General features: G+C 38.1%; 1 protein-coding gene across 6 annotated transcripts in view; it reads left to right on the forward strand.

The window, feature by feature from the left end:
- EXOC4 (exocyst complex component 4) overlaps positions 1-21,814 on the forward strand; it is a 758,598-nt gene that overhangs the window by 422,073 nt on the left and 314,711 nt on the right. The window contains exon 11 of one of the 6 annotated variants that reach the window (XM_070617734.1): positions 9,601-9,839. The exons of 4 other annotated variants lie outside the window; for them this stretch is intronic. In XM_070617734.1, the coding sequence (XP_070473835.1) occupies positions 9,601-9,703 (103 nt within the window). In that variant the 3' untranslated portion in view covers positions 9,704-9,839. Of the gene's footprint in view, positions 1-4,418; positions 6,781-9,600; positions 9,840-21,814 lie in introns of those variants that run through there. One more of the 6 variants, XM_070617736.1, reaches the window with a different exon arrangement.

Below are 21,814 nucleotides of genomic sequence, written 5' to 3' on the forward strand. Positions count from 1 at the left end.
GCTGTGACATGATTGCCACATTCTTTTTATTTTCTTTTTTATAAGTAATCCTCAATTGGATAACTATGTCATGTTAGGCTTAAAATTAAACTGTATCAGGCTTAATTTTAATAACCTAAAAGAAAAAGGAGAGAAAAAGGAAAAGTCATCACTACCAGTTTATCAAACATTTTACAAAATGAACAAAGGCGGGGGTAAATTAAGCACACTATTGGTAAAGTGGAGTTCCAGGGGTGTGGGATACCATATGCCAGACTGTCCACATAGAACAACAGCAATAGAAAATAAACTATATCATTTTTTACTGACTTGTTCGGTCAGTGATTGAGGCATTTCAGTGCACAACCAGGAAAATAATAGGTTCCTTTCCCAGTGGTAGAAGTTTAACAAATGCTCAATCGTTCACCCTACATCATCACTGTCGTTGGCGAGAGCTTCACTGGTTGATATTGATGCTTTGCTTCTTTCTTATTGCCGTATTCTTTTCAGATTCAATCTGTCTGCAATGGGCCACTAAACATTTCAATTTGCTACCTGTAGAGCTGGATTGCAATGCTCAGGCTGAAATGAGAGAAATGGATTTAGTGAAACTCACAGCAGAGAGTGTTTCATGAATTTTTGTAGAAGGATGCACAAACTGAAACCCACTGATAAGATACACACGATCACTTTTGAGTGTCTCATAAAAGTACATGGTATTAAGCAATTCATGGATGTTTATAGGGAAAATAGACTCAGCTGATAAGACCCCCTACATTTTGAGGAATTCAGACTCTGTCAGCCTGGGGCGTACTTGCCTATAGTCAGTGTCATTATAATAGCCCTCGAATACTTATAACGCTTTGCCTCTTTAGTTGCTCTTAAGAGAGCTCAGCTAGTGAAGAACAGGTTAAAGTCCAAGTTATTTTGTGGCCATACCTCGAATTGAGTCTTTTCCTAGCAGGAATCATTTAGAAGGTTTTAGGAGCTTTCCTAGTTGGGAGAGAGGGTTCATTTCATATGGGCACCTTTTGTTATTAACATCTCTTGACTGCTGCCCATAGTTCTCGACTGACCATAGTTCTCATGCTCTTACCCTGCCACCCTGTTTTTTGAATCATGTATGCTCATTTTGGATTTGTAGCTCTCTCTGCTCAACAGTCAGATATTGTAAAAGATGCCCTACCTAGCCTAAATGTGAGCACCGTAACTAAAGTGGATATGATGAACTTTAAGAACATTGAGAATTACCCAGAATAAATGGAAGTATTAAAAATTACAGCATTAAAAAGATTAAAGTCCCACAATGAGGTACCACTTCACACCCACTAAGATCACTATAACAAAAGAACAAAAAATAAGTGTTGGCAAGGATGTAGAGAAACTAGAACCCTCTTACATTGCTGGTAGGAATGCAAAATGGTTCAGCCACAGTGGAAAACAATTTGACAGTTCCTCAAAAATTACACGTAGAATTACCATATGACCCCACAATTGCAGTCCTTGGTATACACCCAAAATAATTGAAAAGAAAGACTCAGACAAGTATGTGTGCACACATGTTCATAGAAGCACAACTCACAATAGCCAAAATGTAGGAACAGCCCAAATGTCCATCAGTGGATGCATGGATAAACAAATTAATGGTGTGTCCATACAATGGAATATTATTTAGCTGTAAAAATGAGTAAAGTACTGATACATCCAATGTGGATGAACCTCCAAAATGTTATACTAAGTGAAAGCAAGGCCATGTATTATATGATTCTATTATATGAAATATCCAGAATAGGTAAATCCATGGAGACAGGAGGCAGATTGGTGGTTACCAGGGGTGCCAGAGATGTTACTGAGGAGAAGGGAAAGTAAAAGCTTGATAAAAACAACTTCTCACGTGATATGTGTTTTCTGAAAGATAATCACTACCTGATCTGTGCTTCTGCAGAATTACCTAAATAAGAAAAGTTAGTTTAATTTACAGCAGAAGGAATATGGGACATGTTCACTCACCTATCAACTAGATTGTGGCTTTCTTGGGATTGCGGTTTAGTCTTTGGTTTATTGATTATTTTTTTAAAAATACCTCATAGTCATTAATTTCATCTCTCCAAAATAATAAGTCTACTGTGCTACAGGCATTGTGCTATTCTTTGGGGATATAAATATAATCAAGATAGATATAATCCATCTGTCTTAGAATTTAAATTATAGCTGAGGAGAAAGACCAGAAACAGTAAATACGTGAAAGTATCATAGAGTGTGATAAAGGTTATAATGGAAACAGGAAATTGAGACAAAGAAATATGGGAGGGCACTGGTGTCTATTGCTTGATGGGATACACATAACCTTGGACGTGGACCATGACCTCCTTCAGGCCTACCCTCAAACCTATGATAAGTTTCAGTTTTAGGTAAAAGCTTTCTGGTTAAAAGTCTTTGTGGATGAAGTAGATGATTGCCTTAATACTGAAGTCTCCTTGCTGCCATTGCCTTGAACTTTCTGCCTGGATTTCCCGTGGCCTTGCTTCCACCTTTAGTTCTAGATTCTTCACTACTTATCCTCTCTCTAACTAGATGCCTTGTTCTTGTTACTGGTATGGGTGCCTTTTGTTTTGAACATTGCCTTGCTGTATCACTTCCTGCCGGTGTGATACCGGGATTTCTGGTACATTATGTGGTTTTAAGTCTTCCCTAGCTTTTGACCATAGTCTTCCCAAGTTGGACTCATTGACTGATTTCTAGCTTATGATGATCCTGTTTCCACACACTCCCCTAGGACTGGCATACTCTGTGTTCTACCTTCTACACAGTGTCTCTCTCATACCTTAGCCTTATTCTAACTCTTGAACCCCGTCTGTCCCCAGCTACTATCCCCTCTCTTTGCCCTGGTGCTGACGATAATCTACCTATAGGGCATGTAATGAATCTTAACTGTGAACAGATGGTCACAAACTTAGTAATATACAAATGAATTATCTTTCTTGAGTAATAGATAACTTACCAAAATGACAAGATAATTGTTAGCTTATAAAAGAATTTGTGGCAAGAATTAATATTTTGATGTTTCTGATTCTTCTATCTGAAAAGACTGTGTTCTCCTATCTTCTAATTTTTCATGTCTGCCTTTTTAAAATCATCTCTGGATTCCCAAGAGACATCTTATGCTTAGTCATTTTCTTGATTTATAACCTTTTCTAATGCATGAAAATCAATAAAGAGATTTCCATTGTGAAGGAGAAGTTTACAGTGCTTAAGAGTGAGTCTGAATTATCAGTGGTAAGTAAAATAATAATGACAACAACAATACAACAACCACCATTTATATAATACTGACTTCTCTCAACCTCGTAGTTCATTTATGTGGCCAATGACTGTCATCCACACCTTGGTCTCAAAATGATGCTTATACCTGAACCGGTAACAATCAGCCTTGGGAACTGAAGACTTATTTGTTGGATATACCCGTTTCCGAAAATATACTCCTGAAGAGGAGACAAGTCATCAATAAAACTAGGTTTTTAGAAGATTTAGATCAGATTTATCAATGCAGGCAAAAATCTGTTCATTTCTAAGTCTTTCATGATGTTAGCCAACTGATTTTGAACTTGTAAGATCAGAATTGGAAATGTTTTTGAAGAAAACAACAAAACTGAAGAGCAAAGTCAGAAGATATGCAACTGCTAGTTTTCCCCAACAGCTTCATCAGCAGCAAGGAAGAAATACATATAATCTGTATATCTGTAATTTTTAGGGTTGGATGTTGCCTGAGACCTTGGGTTTTGTTGACTCACAGCTGGGGAAATAAAGTCAGGTGAAAGCAATTAGGCAGGTGTCAGAGATAACAAGAGATGCTAAGTCCAAATTCCAGCAAAACAGGCCTCAGGATTCAGGAGAAAAATAAGGACTTCTGGCATTGGGGGAGTCTGGATCTTAAGCAAAAGATTTTGATCACAAATACAGGCCACCAGGAATAAGCACATCTTTATTAATGGTCCGGAATTCTGTCCTTGGCCTTGAGCTTTTTTCCTATTTTACACTGAGACTAGATCCTATTATGAAACATAACTTGTGTGGTCATCATTGTTTTCCGCATCATAACAGTACTACCAGTAGTGGACTATATGGTTTGCCTACCCAGGATCTATTTTCCCTTCCTCCTTGCTAATAGTATCCATTCTTCCCCATAGCAGCCCATGTGATTTAGGAGAAGTCAGCCATTTCCCAAGCTCGAGCAGTAAGGCCAGGTTAATCTAATCCAGTCCTGATGATTTTATTCCCTTTGCAGTGATTGTTTTAGAAGCCCAGCTTTAAACCAAAGTGGCTTAATCCCTAAGGATTATTATTAGTGTAGGGGAGACTCAAAACTTAAATTGTCCTAATCAGACTGAAAGGAAGGATTTTTGTTACAAATTGGGAGAGAAGTTTTGTCTCTTTTGCAGTTTTAAGGAAGATAACCTGAGGATAAGTTGACTGGAGAAGTGAAGAGCCAAGAGAATCACAGACAACTGGAGCGAAAGCCTTGATGGACATTCCTGGAGCCCTGCTTGCCTTTGGACTTCCTGGTATAGAAGAAAATAGATGGTCTTACTGTTTCCTTACTGCTGAATGCATCCTGATGGATAGATCACCTTGGATGTTTATATTCCATAGCCTGTATTCAAATTCATATTCAAATACATGCTCCTACTTAAGAAAGCAATTATGTAAGTTAGCAAGCATCATCTCTACCTGACCAGCGTGGAAACAAAGGATCTAGTGGTGAAGTGACTTGCCTACAGCTCAGCCAGGATTAAAGTCCTCATCCTTGGAACTCAACTCTAACTCTCTTTCCCATTTATATTATAATCACTGTCATAATATAATAAAAGTAATACTGGACTACAAAAGAGTAAGTAACTCTGGCTTTAGCCTCTGCTCTGTCACTATATGACCTTGAGAAACACAGCCCATCTCTGCGCCTCATTTTTCTCTTCAGTATATTGGAGTAAATTGTATCTGTTGATCTCAAGATTTTTTTTGTAGTTCTAAAACCTTCTGATTTCATTAGTGTTGTGGGTTTTTTTTCCTTTTTTGTCTTCCTTATCTTCTTTTTCTTAAAACCATCATGATCTTCACAAAAGCGTAAGTTCCTTGATGGATTGTATAAATAGAGGAAAGCTAGAAGGCAGAGAGTAGCAATTATCGGTAACGTTGTACTGGGTATTCTGGGCTTTGGAATGCCAAACCAGTTATTGGGGACTTCAGGGGTCTCCTTGTCCTCTCATTTCTTGCTGCCACCACTGAACCCTCCCAGTTGGAAATGGTCTGTCTTCACCTGGCTGTAGACTACAAAGATGGATCTGGTCTCTAACCCCTTTCCCTGCTGACCATGAAGTAGCCATTAAAATCATTAATGTTTTCTAATGACTTTCGGACAGAGGGGGTGGTAATATTGGGACTACAACAAACAGTAGAGATCGTAGGTTAAAAATTGTAAGTTAAAAGAGTAATTTAGAATCTTAAACATAAAGGCCTCTATATTTTGAGTGAATATAGGGACTTTTAAAATATTTTGGCCTTATCTCTGCTTTTCTTTTGTATTTTTCTCTTAATTCCTAAGCTGCTTCTTAGGGACTTTCTGTCCTAATCTGTGATTAATTCAAAGATGACCCCCTTCTTATCTCTTCTGCATTTTGTGTGTTGTTTCAGCAGACATTGCTTGTTTCTTTGTTTTCACTATTAGGGACATTCAGAGAGAGAGAAAGGAGGGGAGGAGGGGGGAGGGGCAAGGTGCCAGTGTCTTTAATTATTTAATTTGGGGAAGAAAGGGTTATTTGTAGTATAGACACATGAAAGTAGGCAGTTTACCTCTCATAGTGACTCTTATTTTTACTCTAGAGAGAGTATTTCTTCATAAGAAAGTTACTGTCAAATAGTCATTCTTGTTCAAATGGGGAGAGCCATTTATAGGCAATCCAGAGTCATTAAAGCAATTAATTTTGCATTGTGTTATGTAGAAAGCATACCCTATCCCAATCAAGAATGTTTTTCTTCTTAAAAGTGTTATAAGCAAGTTCTCAAAGACTGTATGTTACAACACTATCTTCAGAGAGGTTTGTTCTAGTATGATGTTTGTTAAATATTCTTTTTCTAGATGCATTCCACTCAGTGCTTCATTCAGCAAATATTTATTGAATAGTCACTATGTGCAGTGCACTGCAAAGTGCTGGGGATGTAGACATGAAAAAGTTGACGTGGGCCTTTCCCTTCAAGGGGCGTTCCATATGGTGGAAAAAAAATTGTACAAGTATTGTGAGAGCTTGTTACAGAACTGAAATATCTGTATGGGAGAGACTCTTGGGTGAACATTACCTATTTACAAAGAAGGATTTAGAAAAATCAGAGAGAAGAGCACTGCAGTAGAAGGATCTATGAGAGAAATTCTCCCTGTTCACAGAATATGTATGCACTTTTCACATGTGGCTTCACTTGTTAGACTTGAAGACTTAGTATGATTTTTAATAAAGATCTAGTCACCTGTCGTGAACATAAGAATGAAAATACCTCCCAAACTGGAGCTTTCTTCTAGAGTGTTTTTATAATTAATGAGTTTGTTTTACATTAGTTTTATAAAATCTTCTTTAAAAGTATATTTCTTCAATTGCTCATAATTCATACCAGCATGTTGTTCCTTAGACTCAGATATAAACAAAGAAACAAGAAACTATTTTTTCACTGTTTTTTTTAAAATTCTTGTTAGCAAGTAATTCCTTTTGATATTTCCTATAGATTCAGATTTAACTCTTAAGAAAAAAAGAAAAAGACAAATTCCTAGAACTTCTGAAAGGTTCATTGCGCTTTCTTATCCTCTCAGGTGGTTAGTGCCAAAGAATGAAATCAGTAAAATTGCCCTTTTATATGAAATTCAAGGTTAATAACTGGTGAAAGAACTTTTGATCATTAAGTGAGCTTTATAATTTTACAAATGATAGGAATCATCTCCTTTTAAATGAGTATTATTCATTTAATAGCTAAAGAGTTGGTGTATTTCTCTCATTCAGTTGTGAAAGTTTGCTCCTTTTTAGTCTAGTTCATTCATCAAGGCCGTACTAAAATGTGACTGTTCTGCCTGTAAGCATCTCATCCCCCCCACTTCGCTGGTCTGTGAGCCCCCGTATGATCTGTTCTCCACGCCACCCCATGCTTCTGTATAATTTTATTATAATACATCACCCGTATATCCATCTTTCTGCTAGATTAGGAGCTCCTCATGTCAGAACAGTGCCTTTGTAGAGCCAGTGCCCAACACCGTCCTTGGCGTATAGCAGGTGCACATATATATATATGTAATGAGTTGATGAAATGTGACCTTCTGAATAATGAAATATACATACGTACACACACACACAGCCAGCAAATATCCATTCAGTGCCTGTTGTATATGGGGTTGCCTCTCGGCTTGTTAAAGGTGTTAAATATGTAGGGCCCCTCCCCTACCTTTGGGAAGCTTACAATTTCATTGGAATCAAAATGCATATTTATGGAAAAAAAGGCCTTAACTAATGATGATATTTATCAAAGATGTGCTTTGTTTAGAGACCAAAGGATAACTTCTGCTAGAGTTTAGAGGCCCAAGGATAACTTTTCACTAAGGAGAATCTGAGGCTTCTTCACAGAAGAAATGAGACTTTAGCTCAACCTCAAAGGAATGGTTAAGATTTATGTCAAAAGGCATTATAGGTGGTCGTCGTTCTGTCCAGTAGATTCCATCTAGGTCTCCATTCGTCATGTACCAGGATACAAGACTGATTGTACCACCTCACCCAGCATGGGTTAAGGAATAGGTTTTACTAGGGAAAAGGAACACTTACAAGGCTAAGCCAGCAAGAGAAAAGAAAGCATAGCTACCCCAATTCTCTCGTCATCCCACAGAGAGGTAGACTGGGTTTTGGGCTCTGCTGAGCCTGCAGTGTGGGTTTGAGTTCTCCTGTTATTCTGCCTTACCACAGGGCAGGAATGAGAAAGCATCCTTATCATTGGCAGAATACTTAGGCTGCTTAGGACCCAGCGGTTCAGTTTGGTGTCCCAGCTGCCTCCAGAAGTTGTCTGAGAATGTCAGCTGACTAGTCTCTAGACGCTTTCAGACCCACGGGAAGTTTGTTTCCTCTTCTGCAGGAGGAAGCCACCATTGCTGTAGATAACTGATCTGGTGTACACTTCCTTCAGCTGGGAGAAAGGTGTTCACCTGCCCCAGCTAGTGTGATGTCCAGGCAACACCGAGAGAGCTCTGGGGTCACCATCAGAGAATCCTGCTTGTTGCACTTCAGTAGTCAAGAGTTTGGGCCTCAGAAGTAGAGACCTCAGTTCAAATCCCAGCTTGCCCACTTACCGGCTGTGTGACTGCAGGCCCTTAATTTCTCTAAGCCCCAATATTCTGTAATATGAAATTAGGATAATAATATTCTTCATAGGATTGTAGTGAGGATTGCATAAAATAGTCAATGTTCAGCGAACATTAGCTGAAAAGGAAGGATAATAATCCTCCAAAAGATGTGAGAACGTTTGTGCGGAGCAGGCATGTTCTGGGGACAGTGGGTGGACCAGTGTTGTCGGAGAGGGCTCATTTTGGGCAAAATAGGACTGGATTTGTGGAGGGCCTGTAATGCGGGACTAAAGAGTTATCCTTCAGTCAGTTTGGAGCCGTTGAAGATTTTCTTGTCTAACCATGACATGTGGAAGAATTTTTCAGAAAAATAATGTGGTAGTATGCATTCCAGGTATATTAAAAGGTAAAGAAACTGAAAGCAGAGAGAGCTTTTAGCTTTTAGGAAGTAATTTATTTTCCAGGAAGCTGCGGATTTCAGTTGTTTGAACTTTGACTTCCATTCAGTCCGCCGTTACCCTCCATCCGGTTTGTTATAATCTTTGTTGCAAATGCCCTCGGACCTGTGTCCGTCTGTTGTCGTTGTTCATTCTGTGCACAGTTTGAGGCTTAGCATTGTGAAAAACAAAGAGTTAAAAGAGTAATTAAAATTATTTTAGTAAGGCACAGTAACAAATAAAAACACTGTAAAACAACATATATATGTAAGGCATTTCTCTGAAGTGGATCCTGGTTATTTCTCATTAATTGAATTGACAGAGACTTAGAAACAATGCTCCTGCTTTTCAAGAAGGAATTATTTTTAATGTAACAAGCTAGGGTTTATAAAAGTTTGCAATGTGTTGTTTAGCACTCTGTTTTCCAACCCAGTCTAGCATAATGCTTGACAGAAGCTAATCAAGATATGATGGATGAGTGAATGAATGAATGAGTGAATTGATGGGTTACAAAGGAGTTCAGAATTATTGGCCCTTACCCCAGTGGATTGTGATTGATTGTGTACGATTGTCTAATATGTCTCCCACCATCACCACCACTGGACCATGGGCCTCTTGGGCAAGGACTGCACCTCTGTTGTTCTCACTATATCCTCAGTTACCAAAATAGTCTTTCATTATTTCTTTCTTTCTTTTCTTTTTTTCTTTTTTTTTTTTGAGGAAGATTAGCCCTGAGCTAACATCTGCTGCCAATCCTCCTCTTTTTGCTGAGAAAGACTGGCCCTGAGCTAACATCCATGCCCATCTTCCTCTACTTTATAGGTGGAACGCCTACCACAGCATGGCTTGTCAAGCGGTGCCCTATCCGTACCCAGGATCAGAACCGGCCAACCCTGGGCCACCAAAGCAGAACAAGCGCACTTAACCGCTGCGCCACTGGGCCAGCTCCTCATTGTTTCTTGAATAAGTGAATCTGCTCCAGAAATATGGTTAAATATGGGATTTTGAGAGAATACATCACCAATTAAAGATTGTATCTTGGCCTTGGGCTACTTACTTAAGATCTCTGAGCCTTAGTTTCCTTATTTTTAAAAATGTCTATAACACTTATTTTGCTAATAAATAATAGGTTGAAATATAATACAAAATACTTCAGAAATATAATAATTTAATCTGCTAAATATGCAATTAATAGGGAAACTTGTTTCCTGAGTGCTGCCTTGTGAGCCATCATAATTATGAGATTTCGAGGCATAACCACCAATAAGGAAACAACCACTTTATACAAGGAAACCATGATGCACAAACCAGTCAGCCTTAGGATCTGATTTTGGAGGTATTTTATTTTCTTATTCATGTAAAAGGAAATATTTACTTTGGGGATATCTCAAATTGTAAGACTAGAAATTTCTGACAATGTAGTAGATTTTTCACTCCTGGCTCAGTTGTTTTCTGTTAAAATATAAGAGAAAAAGAACTTTTAAGAGATTCAGAACAATATTTTACTTAACTAGTTGATGATAGTTTTGGCAGTCCAGCTGTTGTGTTTGGCAAACAGTAATATTTCTGTGGTAGATAAACAGAGCGTAGACCACTTGGAAATGCAGACAGTGAACATTCCAGCAAGGGGATAGATAACTTGAAACTGACTTCACTGCCATTCTAAACACACCATCACAAATACAATAGAGTGTTATTCAAGGCTTAAATTTATCTGATAATTTTAAGAAGAAATTGTTTTGGGCTAAAATAGAGCTTCTTAGCATTAAATAGGACCCTTCAATTTTCCTACAGTAAATATGTAGCTCAGTGGTGTTTGGCGTTAAAATTGTCATTTTACTCTATTTCTTTTGCTTCTGGTGAACTTACTCTTGCATTTACTATCTATATCCAATTAAGGGAAAATGGAGAACTTGAAATTCAGGTAACTCATTCTCCCTGTCACTAAATTAATCGACTGGCCTTGGTTTTGGGTGAAGATGGGAAAACATGGAGCTTCATTTCCATTTTTTCATTAAGCTTAAGAAAAACATCCATATCTTGTACATTTATCAGCAATGACATCACCTTGCAGTTTACTATTTTCCATACCCTTAGGAGCTTATTATAAAGAAAAATACTTTAAAACATCATCAAACATACTTTCTGAGTGTTACCTATTTGGGATTCATATAATATTCTTAGGGGAAAACCAGGAATCAAAACTGGTAATTGTTACCATTAGTAAGATAGAGAATCTCTTTTAACATGGAGACAGTGTGGTGTGGCAGAAAAAATAATATGTTTGGAAGCCAAAAAATCTCATTCCTATCCCTCATATTGTTACTATGTCAGAGGCCAGATTTTATCACATTAGGCTTAGTACATTGTAAGATTTAGAGAACGAAAAATGCTAATATAATGTGATGCTTGGTGTAAGATGGAGTAAGCTTTTCTGCCTTGTAGTCAACCGAAAGCACCGGGTCTTTTTCGTGACCTCCTCATGAGTCAGGTGTCTCTTACGTGTAACCACTGGGTAGGTATATGTTGTAAGAGTGTTTGTTGGGAGACAATTCTCTGTGGGTCTCTTGCATTTCTTCATGTCTTGTGAACAGAATCGCAATACCTTTTTGTCGTGAGCTGTCTTCTCAAGGATGGTTGTACAATGAACAGCCTTGGAAGAAGAAAGTGTTTCCCCTCTAGAGCAAAGGGCAAGTTTATTTGCTATTCAGTATCGTAAAAATAATGTCTCCCTCCAGGGTGCAAAGATGGGGCAGGTGGGCTTGCAGCCCATTATAAAGGAATGGGGTGTCCTGACCTCAGGATTCCTCCTCCTGTACTGCAGCCCACTATGTGTCATGAATCACCTGACCCTCATCACGTGACTGGGGAGATGGGCCTCAAGGAACCCGTGCAAGAAAATGATGATACCCTGGCTAATATTATTGCTGAAGGTAATAAAATGTCCTTTGTCTCTGACCCAGGGGGCTTTTTTCTTCTGCCAGCATCCCTGAAACTGTAGCAGGCTAACTTGTTAGCTTGTGAGTAGGGTAAAAGCTCAGACCCTTCACAGTTCCTGATGGAGCTGAGTTTGAACATACTGATTTTAAAGTAAGTACATAGATGAAGTTATGCATCTGACACAATTGGCAACTGCATGTAAGTTCTGACACACAAGAAGAGGTCCAAACTCAAGATATAAAATGTAACTTTAAGATTTCTTGCTAGAGACCTTACCTCTTATCCCATTTGGAACTCAGAAGTCTTAAAACCGTTCTTTCATTGCAATGAAATGTTGGAAATCTATAGATAATGTTCTTTGATTTTGAGAGTTTAAGACATAAAACTAGAGAAAACCAGTTTCTCTGGCTACACATACTCAGCTACTTCACCTGAGTTCATTAAATTCCTGTTGCTTTTGTATTTATCTGCGTTCAGGGGTGAATCGGAAGCTCTTTAAATGGAGGAAAATAGTTAATCTCTTTCTCCTTTAGAAAAAAATCAAGATTCTGCAGACAGAGAAATGTTAAAGAAGAGATGTATCTTTTTCACAAGGAAAGGGAAACTGGCTATTGTTAAACTCTGCTTTGGGCAATTATGTGTCTCCAGCAGTAGCCAATTTGAAAACATTATTGAAACTTTAGGTCTTTGGTATAATATAACTGGTGCAGTAAGCGGAAGTGATAACTGTTAGGTACTTCAGCTCGAATTCTAGGCATTTTAAAGGTCATCAGGAAAGGGAAAATAATCCATTAAGTTTTACTGGAGTGTTCGTTTAAGTATCATCTGTGAAAATCAATGTAAAATTTCCCTGCCATTCAAAATGCAAAAGGGTGTATAATATCACTACTCCAAACTGCCCTAAATTGTTGCGTTTTAAACAAGCAGGCTTTGAGTTATGCCCTTACTGCATAAATTCAGCTTCTTGGATTGGATTATTGCCATATGGATGCAGTAGCAGGAAAATTAAATTTATGTCAGTCTGAATTCTACTTCTGCATTTATTATTTAAGCCACTTTTAACCTTTTCCTAGGTCAGTGATCATCTCATAGATTGCTTTTATTCATATGCCTCAGAGAATAAAAATTCCATTCTTTATGAGTATTATTTATAAGTCAAATGTTACTTCTCCATTTACATTAGTAATCTTAAATTATTTACCTGCTTTGGAATTCATATATTACAAATCTGCCAGATGAAAGCTGTCAGATGAGCAAATATATTTGTGCTACTCATCTGTTGCTCATTAAAGTTGTTGGCAAAAATAAAAAGTGTTCTAAGAGGCAGGAAAGAGGGAAGTCAGTTGGGCTGTCTCGGAATTGGCCGTGCTGCAGCTGGCACCAACTGGTCTTGTGGCATTTCTGCTTGGCCTTGTACCGTGGCGTGCGCCCTTCCACCTCCTCTTCATTGAATCCTAGGTGGAGTTGATTAAGATGGAGAAACAGAACACTGTTTAAAATGAGAGAAATAGTGTCTCCCTCTGGGCAGTGTATGGCAGTACCCCGTGACTTGATAGAGAATAGCATCCTGAGCTACTAAAAAAGTTTAATTTTGTAACATAATGACTTATTCAAAATTAAAAGTGAAGCCCTGAGTTATATAAACAAAAAAAAATCTTACATGTAATTGCTAGTCATGCCAGTATAAATTATGTGAGAATTGAAAATCCCATTATCAAGATTAATAATTAACCCCAGGCTGACAGGTTTGTCAGTGGCAAGTTTTACCCTTGGGCTGGTAAATTGAGCCTGGGCCTCGGCTGCTTGGTCCCATCTGGTTTTCTCGAGCTGGTATTTCCAGAGTCTTCCACCCTTCTTGCAGAATAGCATGAGACAGAGAGGAGTCAAACGGGGCTGTTGAGAAACTTTCGCTTACTTTATCAGTTACTCCAAAGTCAAAGGAAAGGAGATCTCAGTTGAACTAAACTTTGGTGGAAGTAAAAGGCAAATTTTAAACCCACATCTGGAAGGTAGGTCAGTGAGGCAGATTGCAAAGCAGAACCTCTTCCATCTTAATTCTTCTAGAACCTCTTCTGCAGGGTGTCCCCATTTATTCATTTATTCACTCACCCATTCAACACATATTTATTGAGTACTTACTGTGTAGCTGGCATTGTTCTGGGCTCTGAGGCTATGTCAGAGAACAAAACAGATAAAATTTCTGTGTTTTGGAACTTACACTCTAGTGGGGAAATGCAAATATTATTAATGTCATACTATTCTTTTATTAGTGAATCATAAAATATACATACAATAAGTCAGCTGGTGACAAGTGCCATGAAGACAGATAAAGTAGGCCAAGGGGATCCTTAGGAAAGGGGTCTCTGGGAAGGTTGTATCTGAGCAGAGGCCCAAGGAAATGAGGGAATGACTGATGCAGATATTTGGAGATGGACGTTTAGGTAGAGGGAAGAGCAAGTGCAAAGTGCCTGAGACAAGAGCGTGCTTGGCATTGGAGGGCACTGCGAGAGGACTCATGTGGTTAGAACACAAAGAGTGAGGAGAAGTGAAGGAGATGAGGGCAGAGAAGTGATGGAGGACTGGGGATGGTAGGCCTTAGCAGAGACTGGCAGAGAATTAAAAAGGAAGTTGCTGGAAGGTTTAGAGAAGTAGAGGGAAAAGGTCTTAGATTTTAAAGCAATGCTGAACAGCAGAACTTTATCTGATGATGGAAATGTTCCAAAATTTGTGGTGTCCAATAGGGTGACCACTCACCACTTGTGGCTATTGGGCCCTTTAACTGGGGCTAATGCACCTAAGGAACTGAATTTTTTATTTAATAGAACTTTAATTTGAATAGCAACATATGGCTAGTGGTTAGTGGCTAGCATGTTGGACAGCACAGTTCTAAATTATCACTGATGGCTTTGTGGAGAACGGTGTGTAGGGAGGCCGAGGGATAGGAAAGCAGGGAGAAGACTTTGGAAGTTATTGTAATAATCCAGACCAGGGGTTAGCAAATATTTTTTGTAAAGTGCCAGATAATAAGTATTTCAGGCTTTGCAGGTCATATGGTCTTCGTTACAGCAACTCAAGTGTGCCATAGTAGCAGGAAAGCAGCACAGACAATATGTAAATGAACTAGGATGGTTGTGTTTCAGTTGAACTTTATTTATTGGTGGGCTTGATTTGGCTCCTGGGCTGTAGTTTGCTGACCCCTGATGCAGACAAGAGGTAGAAGTGACTTGGACCAGGCTGTACTTCAAAGGTGGAGTTGACAGGATTTATTTGTAGACTGCATGTTGCGTGTGAAAGAGAAGACTCAAGTAAATAATGTGAAGGTGTTTGTCCTCTGCATTTGGTAAAATGTGGTTGCTGTTCACTGAGATGGGAAGACTTGGATAGGAACTGATTTGGAAGGAGAAACCCATTGACTTTGGCCTTGTTAAGTTTGAGATGTCTGGTAGGCATTCGGGGGAGTCTGCAGTTGAGGAGAGAGATCTGGACTACAGATATATTTGATAGTTATAAAAAATAATGGCATTAAACCCATGGATATGAGTAAGATTCTAAAGTAAGAGTCTGAAAAAGAAGAAAAAAGGTGTAGGGAGCGATCCTTGGCATACTCCCATGTGTAGGGCTAAAACAGATAAGGAGAAAACAGCAAAGGAGACCATGAGGAAGGGTCCAGGCAACCAAGAAAGTGGTATCCTAACAACCAAATAAAATGTATCAAAGAGAGATTCATCTATACTTACCAAATGCTCCTGGGACATAGTAGGCACGTGTATATTTGTAGAGTCAATGAACTACAGACTCCTGTTGAGTTGTAATATATACAGACTCCCTGTTCAGAAGTCTTTAATGGCTCCCCTTTGCTTACAAAATAAAGTCCAAGTCCTTGACCAGGAATTTATATTTTAAAATGACTGGGAGCCAAACTGCAGCACCTCTTCACAGGTCTCCACGAAGCCCTGCAATTTCACATTTCTTCATTTACTCATTCTGTTCAGATTCTTTTATGTTAGGAATGCCATTCTGTCCTTCTTTATCTATGGAAATCTTAACAGTCAAGGCCAATTTGGGTGCCCTCTTCTCCATGAATACTTCCCCAATTCCCCCTCCCTCCGTCTCTCCTCTCACCCATTCTGAAAACCTTGTCATGGCTCTGCTAACATTTTTCCCACTGTACATTTGATTCCAGTGGTTTCTTTTAATTCCCACATGATATTTTGGACTCCCTGTAAGCAGGAGCATGGCACTGGAGGGAAGTGATTGTGAGCATGGACAATGGTATGAAACAGTCCTGTTTTTAAATACCAGCTCTGCCATTACTGGCTTGTGACTTTGCTAAGTAACTTAAACTCTTGGAGGCTCTGTTTCTTCACCTTTCAATTAAGATAAATAAGGCATCATGAGAATTAAATGAGATAGTCATACTAAGTTTGTGCATTTGTTGCATTTGCTGTGTGTCAGATTAAAGCTAATTTTTTTCAATGTAAATAATTTAACAAACAAGTTTGTACAAGGAAAAGTCATAAAGAGTTTGTTGAATTTTTATGTCTTACAGTGTTTCTCTTGCACATACCTCCTCTTAAATTTTTTACATTGAAAAGATTAAACATTAAGTTTTATGCCTTAAGTTAATTACAGGTGAATTTCTCTTTTTTTTTTTTCATTTTACGCTGTTTGTTGAAATTCTTTTAAATAATTGCCACTTGTGGGGTCACCCCCATGGTTCAGCCATTAAGTTCTCATGTTCCGCTTCGGCGGCCTGGTGTTCACCAGTCCAGATCCTGGATGTGGACCTACGCACTGCTTGTCAAGCCATGCTGTGGCAGGCATCCCACGTATGAAGTAAAGGAAGATGGGCACATACGTTAGCTCATGGCCAGTCTTCCTCAGCAAAAAAGTGGAGGATTGGTTGCGGATGTTAGTTCAGGGCTAATCTTCCTCAAAAAAAAAAAAAAGGAAAAATAATTGCCACTTGATAGTTTATTAACTTGATAACAGCACATGAATATCTGATTCTTCCTTTGCTCTCAAATGCCACTTTTCCTGTTAATCAACAGAGCATCTCTTAGTGAGAAGGACCTGCAGCTAAAGTCAATACTTAAAAAACTATCTCATTAGACCTTTAAACATTATGTTAAAATTTATGGTAGTGCATCAGGTGGAGAAAGGGAAAGTTACATGGAGAGCTAAACTTCTGCTTGGTGGCTTTGTGAGCCTTTAGCTCCAAGAAGCATGGTTGTTCTTTCTTGAGAATATTTGCTGGGGAGTTGTCTTGAAAGGATTGGTTCTGTGACAGTGTGTACTGGGGAGATTTTTATTGAGACTTTCCATTGATGTTGTCACAGTGTTTACTGAAGACGGCTTTTCTATTTTTTTTTCTTCCCCTGCTTTTTCTTCCCAAGTCCCCCCAGTATATAGTTGTATATTTTAGTTGTGGGTCCTTCTAGTTGTGGCACGTGGGATGCCACCTCAATGTGGCCTGATGAGTGGTGCCATGTCCACACCCAGGATCCGAACCAGTGAAACCCTGGGCTGCTGAAGCAGAGCACGGGAACTCAACCACTTGGCCACAGGGCCGGCTGCAAGAAGACAGCTTTTCATTTCAGAACTATGATAACATTGGGAGTTATAGAATGTCTCAAACCTTTTGACTATATTGAATCAACTAAAGAGCACCTTCCCTTGTCATATTTAAGCTAGATTTTCTATTCTTCTTTGGAAAATGGTTCTATTTACTGGTAATTTGTCTTGATATTAAGTGCAAACTTTCCTTACTTCATTGCCTTCTAGCTATTTGTAAAATATATTATGTTCCCCTATAACATGATGTAAAATTTTTGTGTAAGCTCTTTTTGGCTCTTAACCCACTTCTTCGTTAGCTAATAACAACACTAAGAATGACTTCTGTGTACAGGTCGTTTTATGAAGAACCTTTAGGGTCTTCTATTCCAACCATCCTCCAACACAGGTTTTCTACAGTGTCCTTCTGTCTTAAATTTTGTCCATTCCAATGTTTAGACTTTTAGTAATACAAAACTCTCCATCTTTTGAGGAAACTGATTTCATCATTCAGTGAAATTGCCTCTTAGGAAGGCTTCTTGTAGTGTAAAATCTCTGTCTCCTTGCAGCCTTACCTGTCCATTCCAGTTCCTGCCTCTTGGTTTTCAAGGAAATAGTCTAATCCCTCTTCCATAAAACAGTCCTTCAGGAATTTGGATGACAAGAACATGGTTTTATTCTATAAACCCTGTAGGTTCTCAGATAATGTTGGTTATTAATGAACTTTCTCCCTTTATTTTTCTTTAGAATTAGTTTCAAGAAAAGTTACATACAACAAATGCAAAAAACTTAATTGCTAACTACAAACTTGGGGCAGGCTGAAAGAAATGTGGCAGTGATTAACAGCTGAGTTGGTTATTCTTTATTGAGTAAATATCTGCTTATGCTATTACAGAAAATCTTAAATTTTTGAGAAGACAGTAATTGCACCAGTGTATTGTATAATTGTTAAAGCACTACTATTTTCTGAGTCATCACTAATCAATGGATTTGGACTCATTTTGGCCTATTCTGCAAATCTTGCAAACTGCTATTTGAAGGGGTAGGGGAAAGGAGAAATACATGAAAGTTACTGCCAGGTAAATGCCTCTTTAGCTAAGAAGAGGTAGTACTACCAGTTCACTGCATGTTAGGGAGTAATGGAAAGCACTCATTGTGCTTCCTATTGAAATATAATCCGGAATGACTGGAAGGGAGTACTTACCTATAGGATATCTTCTTGGATCCCTGGGGCATAGTAAGATTTTCTTAAGCTTTCCTGATGTTATTTTATTTTTAGTTAGTTACCAATTTTTATATAATATTTGATTTAATAAATCTTCTTTAGCTAAGCTTCATACTCATATTTTTCATGATTTTTTGGTAAAGAATTGAAATAGTCAAAATCAACTTTCATGATTCTCCTTTTCTGAATACTTCTATCAATTCAGGAGATAGATTCTCTCCTTACCACAGAAGACTAAGAAAACTTCCTTTTCTAGATCTAAAATAGCTTAGTCTCTTGGCCAAAGGAATAAGACTAATTAAATCTTAATCTGGAAACCTCCCAAAGCAAGATATAAAGTAACTGACCTCTAGAAATGAAATGTTATAGCATTCAGATGAATAATCATTGACTACAATGATTTTCTTAGATTTAGGTGAAGAGAATATATGATGTAGGCTTTTGACTAAATAATAGCATGTCTTTGATTTTATGTTATTCTAATATTGCCACTATTTCTAACAACCACGAAGTAAGAATGGTTTAAAAAAGAAAAAACGAAAAACTTCTATGGATCCCAAAGGCAGAAAAAGCAGTGTTTTCGTGACTTTCGGTCTGACCTACATAGTACAAATGAGATGATTGGAAACAAGGTAATAATTACAGTGACAATAATGGGAATCTTGTTAAATGAGTTTGAAATTATATTCTCTATTACCTGGACAAGGACCTTACAGGGGAAATCCTAGAGGTTAACAAGCAGGATCCCAAGTACGGAGTCTCAGGATTAATTGCCTATGATGACCCTCTACTGAAATGTTCTATATTCCTGTTATTCCTTTCAAACAGGTGATAGATTAGTAAGATGTTATTAAAGGTGCTGCCATATCTGCTGATCATGGCTCTAGACAGAAGCAGCTTTTTGATATAATCAACTTGATGAAGTACTCTTTCAGATGTGGCAGACCCCAAGTTTTCTGGATGCTTGTTTGGATGTGTGTATGAAGCCTTCTTCTCTCCCCTCTCTTACCTCCCTCCCTGCCTTCTGTTATTTGCTAAATTCTGAACATACAGCGAAAAATAAGACAAGGCCTTGTGCTCGTGGAGTTTACAATCCAAAGCATTTTGGAAGAAGTGCCCCAAAGTACCACTAGTGAATATTAAATGACTTGGAATCCATGTACATTATCGCTTTTTTCCCCTGTTTTGTATGGATTAAGTCACATTAACAGATATGCACTATTATGGTGAACTTTAGTCGTTTCATGTTGAATGTTGTGAAAGAAATAAGCCTTTAGTAAGATTAAATATTCTACTTTTCTCTCTTAGATTTCATTTGACTTCACAAGACTCACTTGATAATCATTACAAAGTGAATCTAGCTATTCAAATGAAAAATGAGGTTTAGTTTTTCTTTTTACTTCAGATTTTACTTAAAATATGGGTCATATCTAAATAAAAGAGCAGCATGTTTAACATAGATGACCAAAAAAGAGTAGTAGATTTCACCTGGTAGTAATTTATCTTTCTTACAACAATAGTTCAATAGAGTTTTAGTGTGAATTTAAAAATGTTTATTGCTTTTTATTAGTGATAAAATATACATAAAATCAAATTTGCCATTTTAACGTGTTTTTTTTTTTTTGCTAGAAAAGATTCACCCCAAGCTAACGTCTATTGCCAATCTTCCTCTCTTTATTTTCTTTTTCCCCTCCCCAAAGCCCCAATGCATAGTTGTATATTCTAGATGTAGGTCCCTCTGGCTCTTCTATATGCGCTGCCGCCACAGCTTGGCAACTGACAGACAAGTGATGTGGTTCTGTGCCCGGGAACTGAACCTGGGCCACCGAAGAGGAGCATGCTGAGCTTTAACCACTAGGCCGTTAGGGCTGGCTCCATTTTAACCATGTTTAAGTGTACGGTTCATTGATATTACATTCACATTGTTGCACAGCCATCACCACCACCCATCTCCAGAACTTTTTCTCTTTGCCAAACTGAAATCTTACCCATTAGACAGGAGCTCCCCATTCCCCTTTTTATTACTTTTGATTTCCTTTATGTGGGACATAAACAAAAGAATGTCCTTTATCCTTGGATTCTTTGTAAAATAATAAGTACAACGGAAGATGCTGACTTCTAGGATGACTTAATTTGCAAAACAGCAAAAAAAAGGATAAAGAGATAAACAAAATAGTTATTTATCCAGCCAAATAAAACATTCACTGGTACAGTGGACTAGCATGGAATTTGGCGTGACAAGACCTCAGTCTGAATCCTGAATCTAGATACTTGCGTCTGAGCAAGTTACTTAAACTCTCTGAGCCTCAGTTGCCTCAGCTCTAGAATGGGTGTTCTAAAAGCTTGCTTTACCTACCTCACAGGGATATTGTAAGAAACCAAAAAGTTAATTATGTCAGAGTATTCTGAAAATCAGAACTCACATTTCAGAAGTGAATTTGTATGTTATTTTGCCATATACCTGGGTGTTTCCCTCTTACTGCCTTTCCTTGTCAATTCTAAACATCCTACATCGAGGTCTTGTCATTACGTTTGACAAATCTGAGTGTCATACTTTGATGATTATTGTTCCTACACTTTCATTTTTGTAAGTCTATGGTGACTTCCTTTGCAGTGTTTGGAGCCACAATATCTCTGTAGATAGCTTGTTGTGATCTGTTGACACAGATCCCTCAAGATACGAGGCAAATGACACAGACTTGACCTGTTGTTCTTTAGACAAGTTGAAGAGTGTTGTTGCCTCTTTGCCCTCTCTTCCAAATGTGTCTCGTAGGTGTAATTTAAAATGCAAATTTTAGCTTATCTTTAGTGAAGTCCCAAGAAGACAGTTGCCTAAAAGAATAATTTTTCTCCTCTTTACCAAATAGTTCTTTCTATTTTTCAAAATGTGGCTTGTGACAGAGGAATATGGTATTTAAATAAAATTCTTAGAATCAAAAAAATGCCAAAGTTAACAACTTTTTAAAAGGACTATTTTACCAACTCCATAATTGACATTCTGTCACTGCTCAGACTTTATTTCGTTTCTGCTCAACTCAATATATGGATTTTTATACAAACCATTTACTAAGCACTAGACAATAGCGCCTTTGGCAGATCCAGTTGGTACAGGTGTGTTTGTTATCCACAGGAGAGCTTCGTTGTATCACTGGGACAGCTTCCGTTAGCAGCCCAGGGTGAGAGTTGGTGACACTTAAAAACTCAAATTATTGATGGGAACATCCCAAGTACTAGAAAGAATTTAAAATTAAACCTTTTAAGCCTGTGCAGTCATTATCACATTAAGCAGAGAGATGGTGATGGGTCATAAATTGGTTT

This window comes from Equus przewalskii, chromosome 4, assembly GCF_037783145.1.
Source record: "Equus przewalskii isolate Varuska chromosome 4, EquPr2, whole genome shotgun sequence".
NCBI classification, from domain to species: domain Eukaryota; kingdom Metazoa; phylum Chordata; class Mammalia; order Perissodactyla; family Equidae; genus Equus; species Equus przewalskii.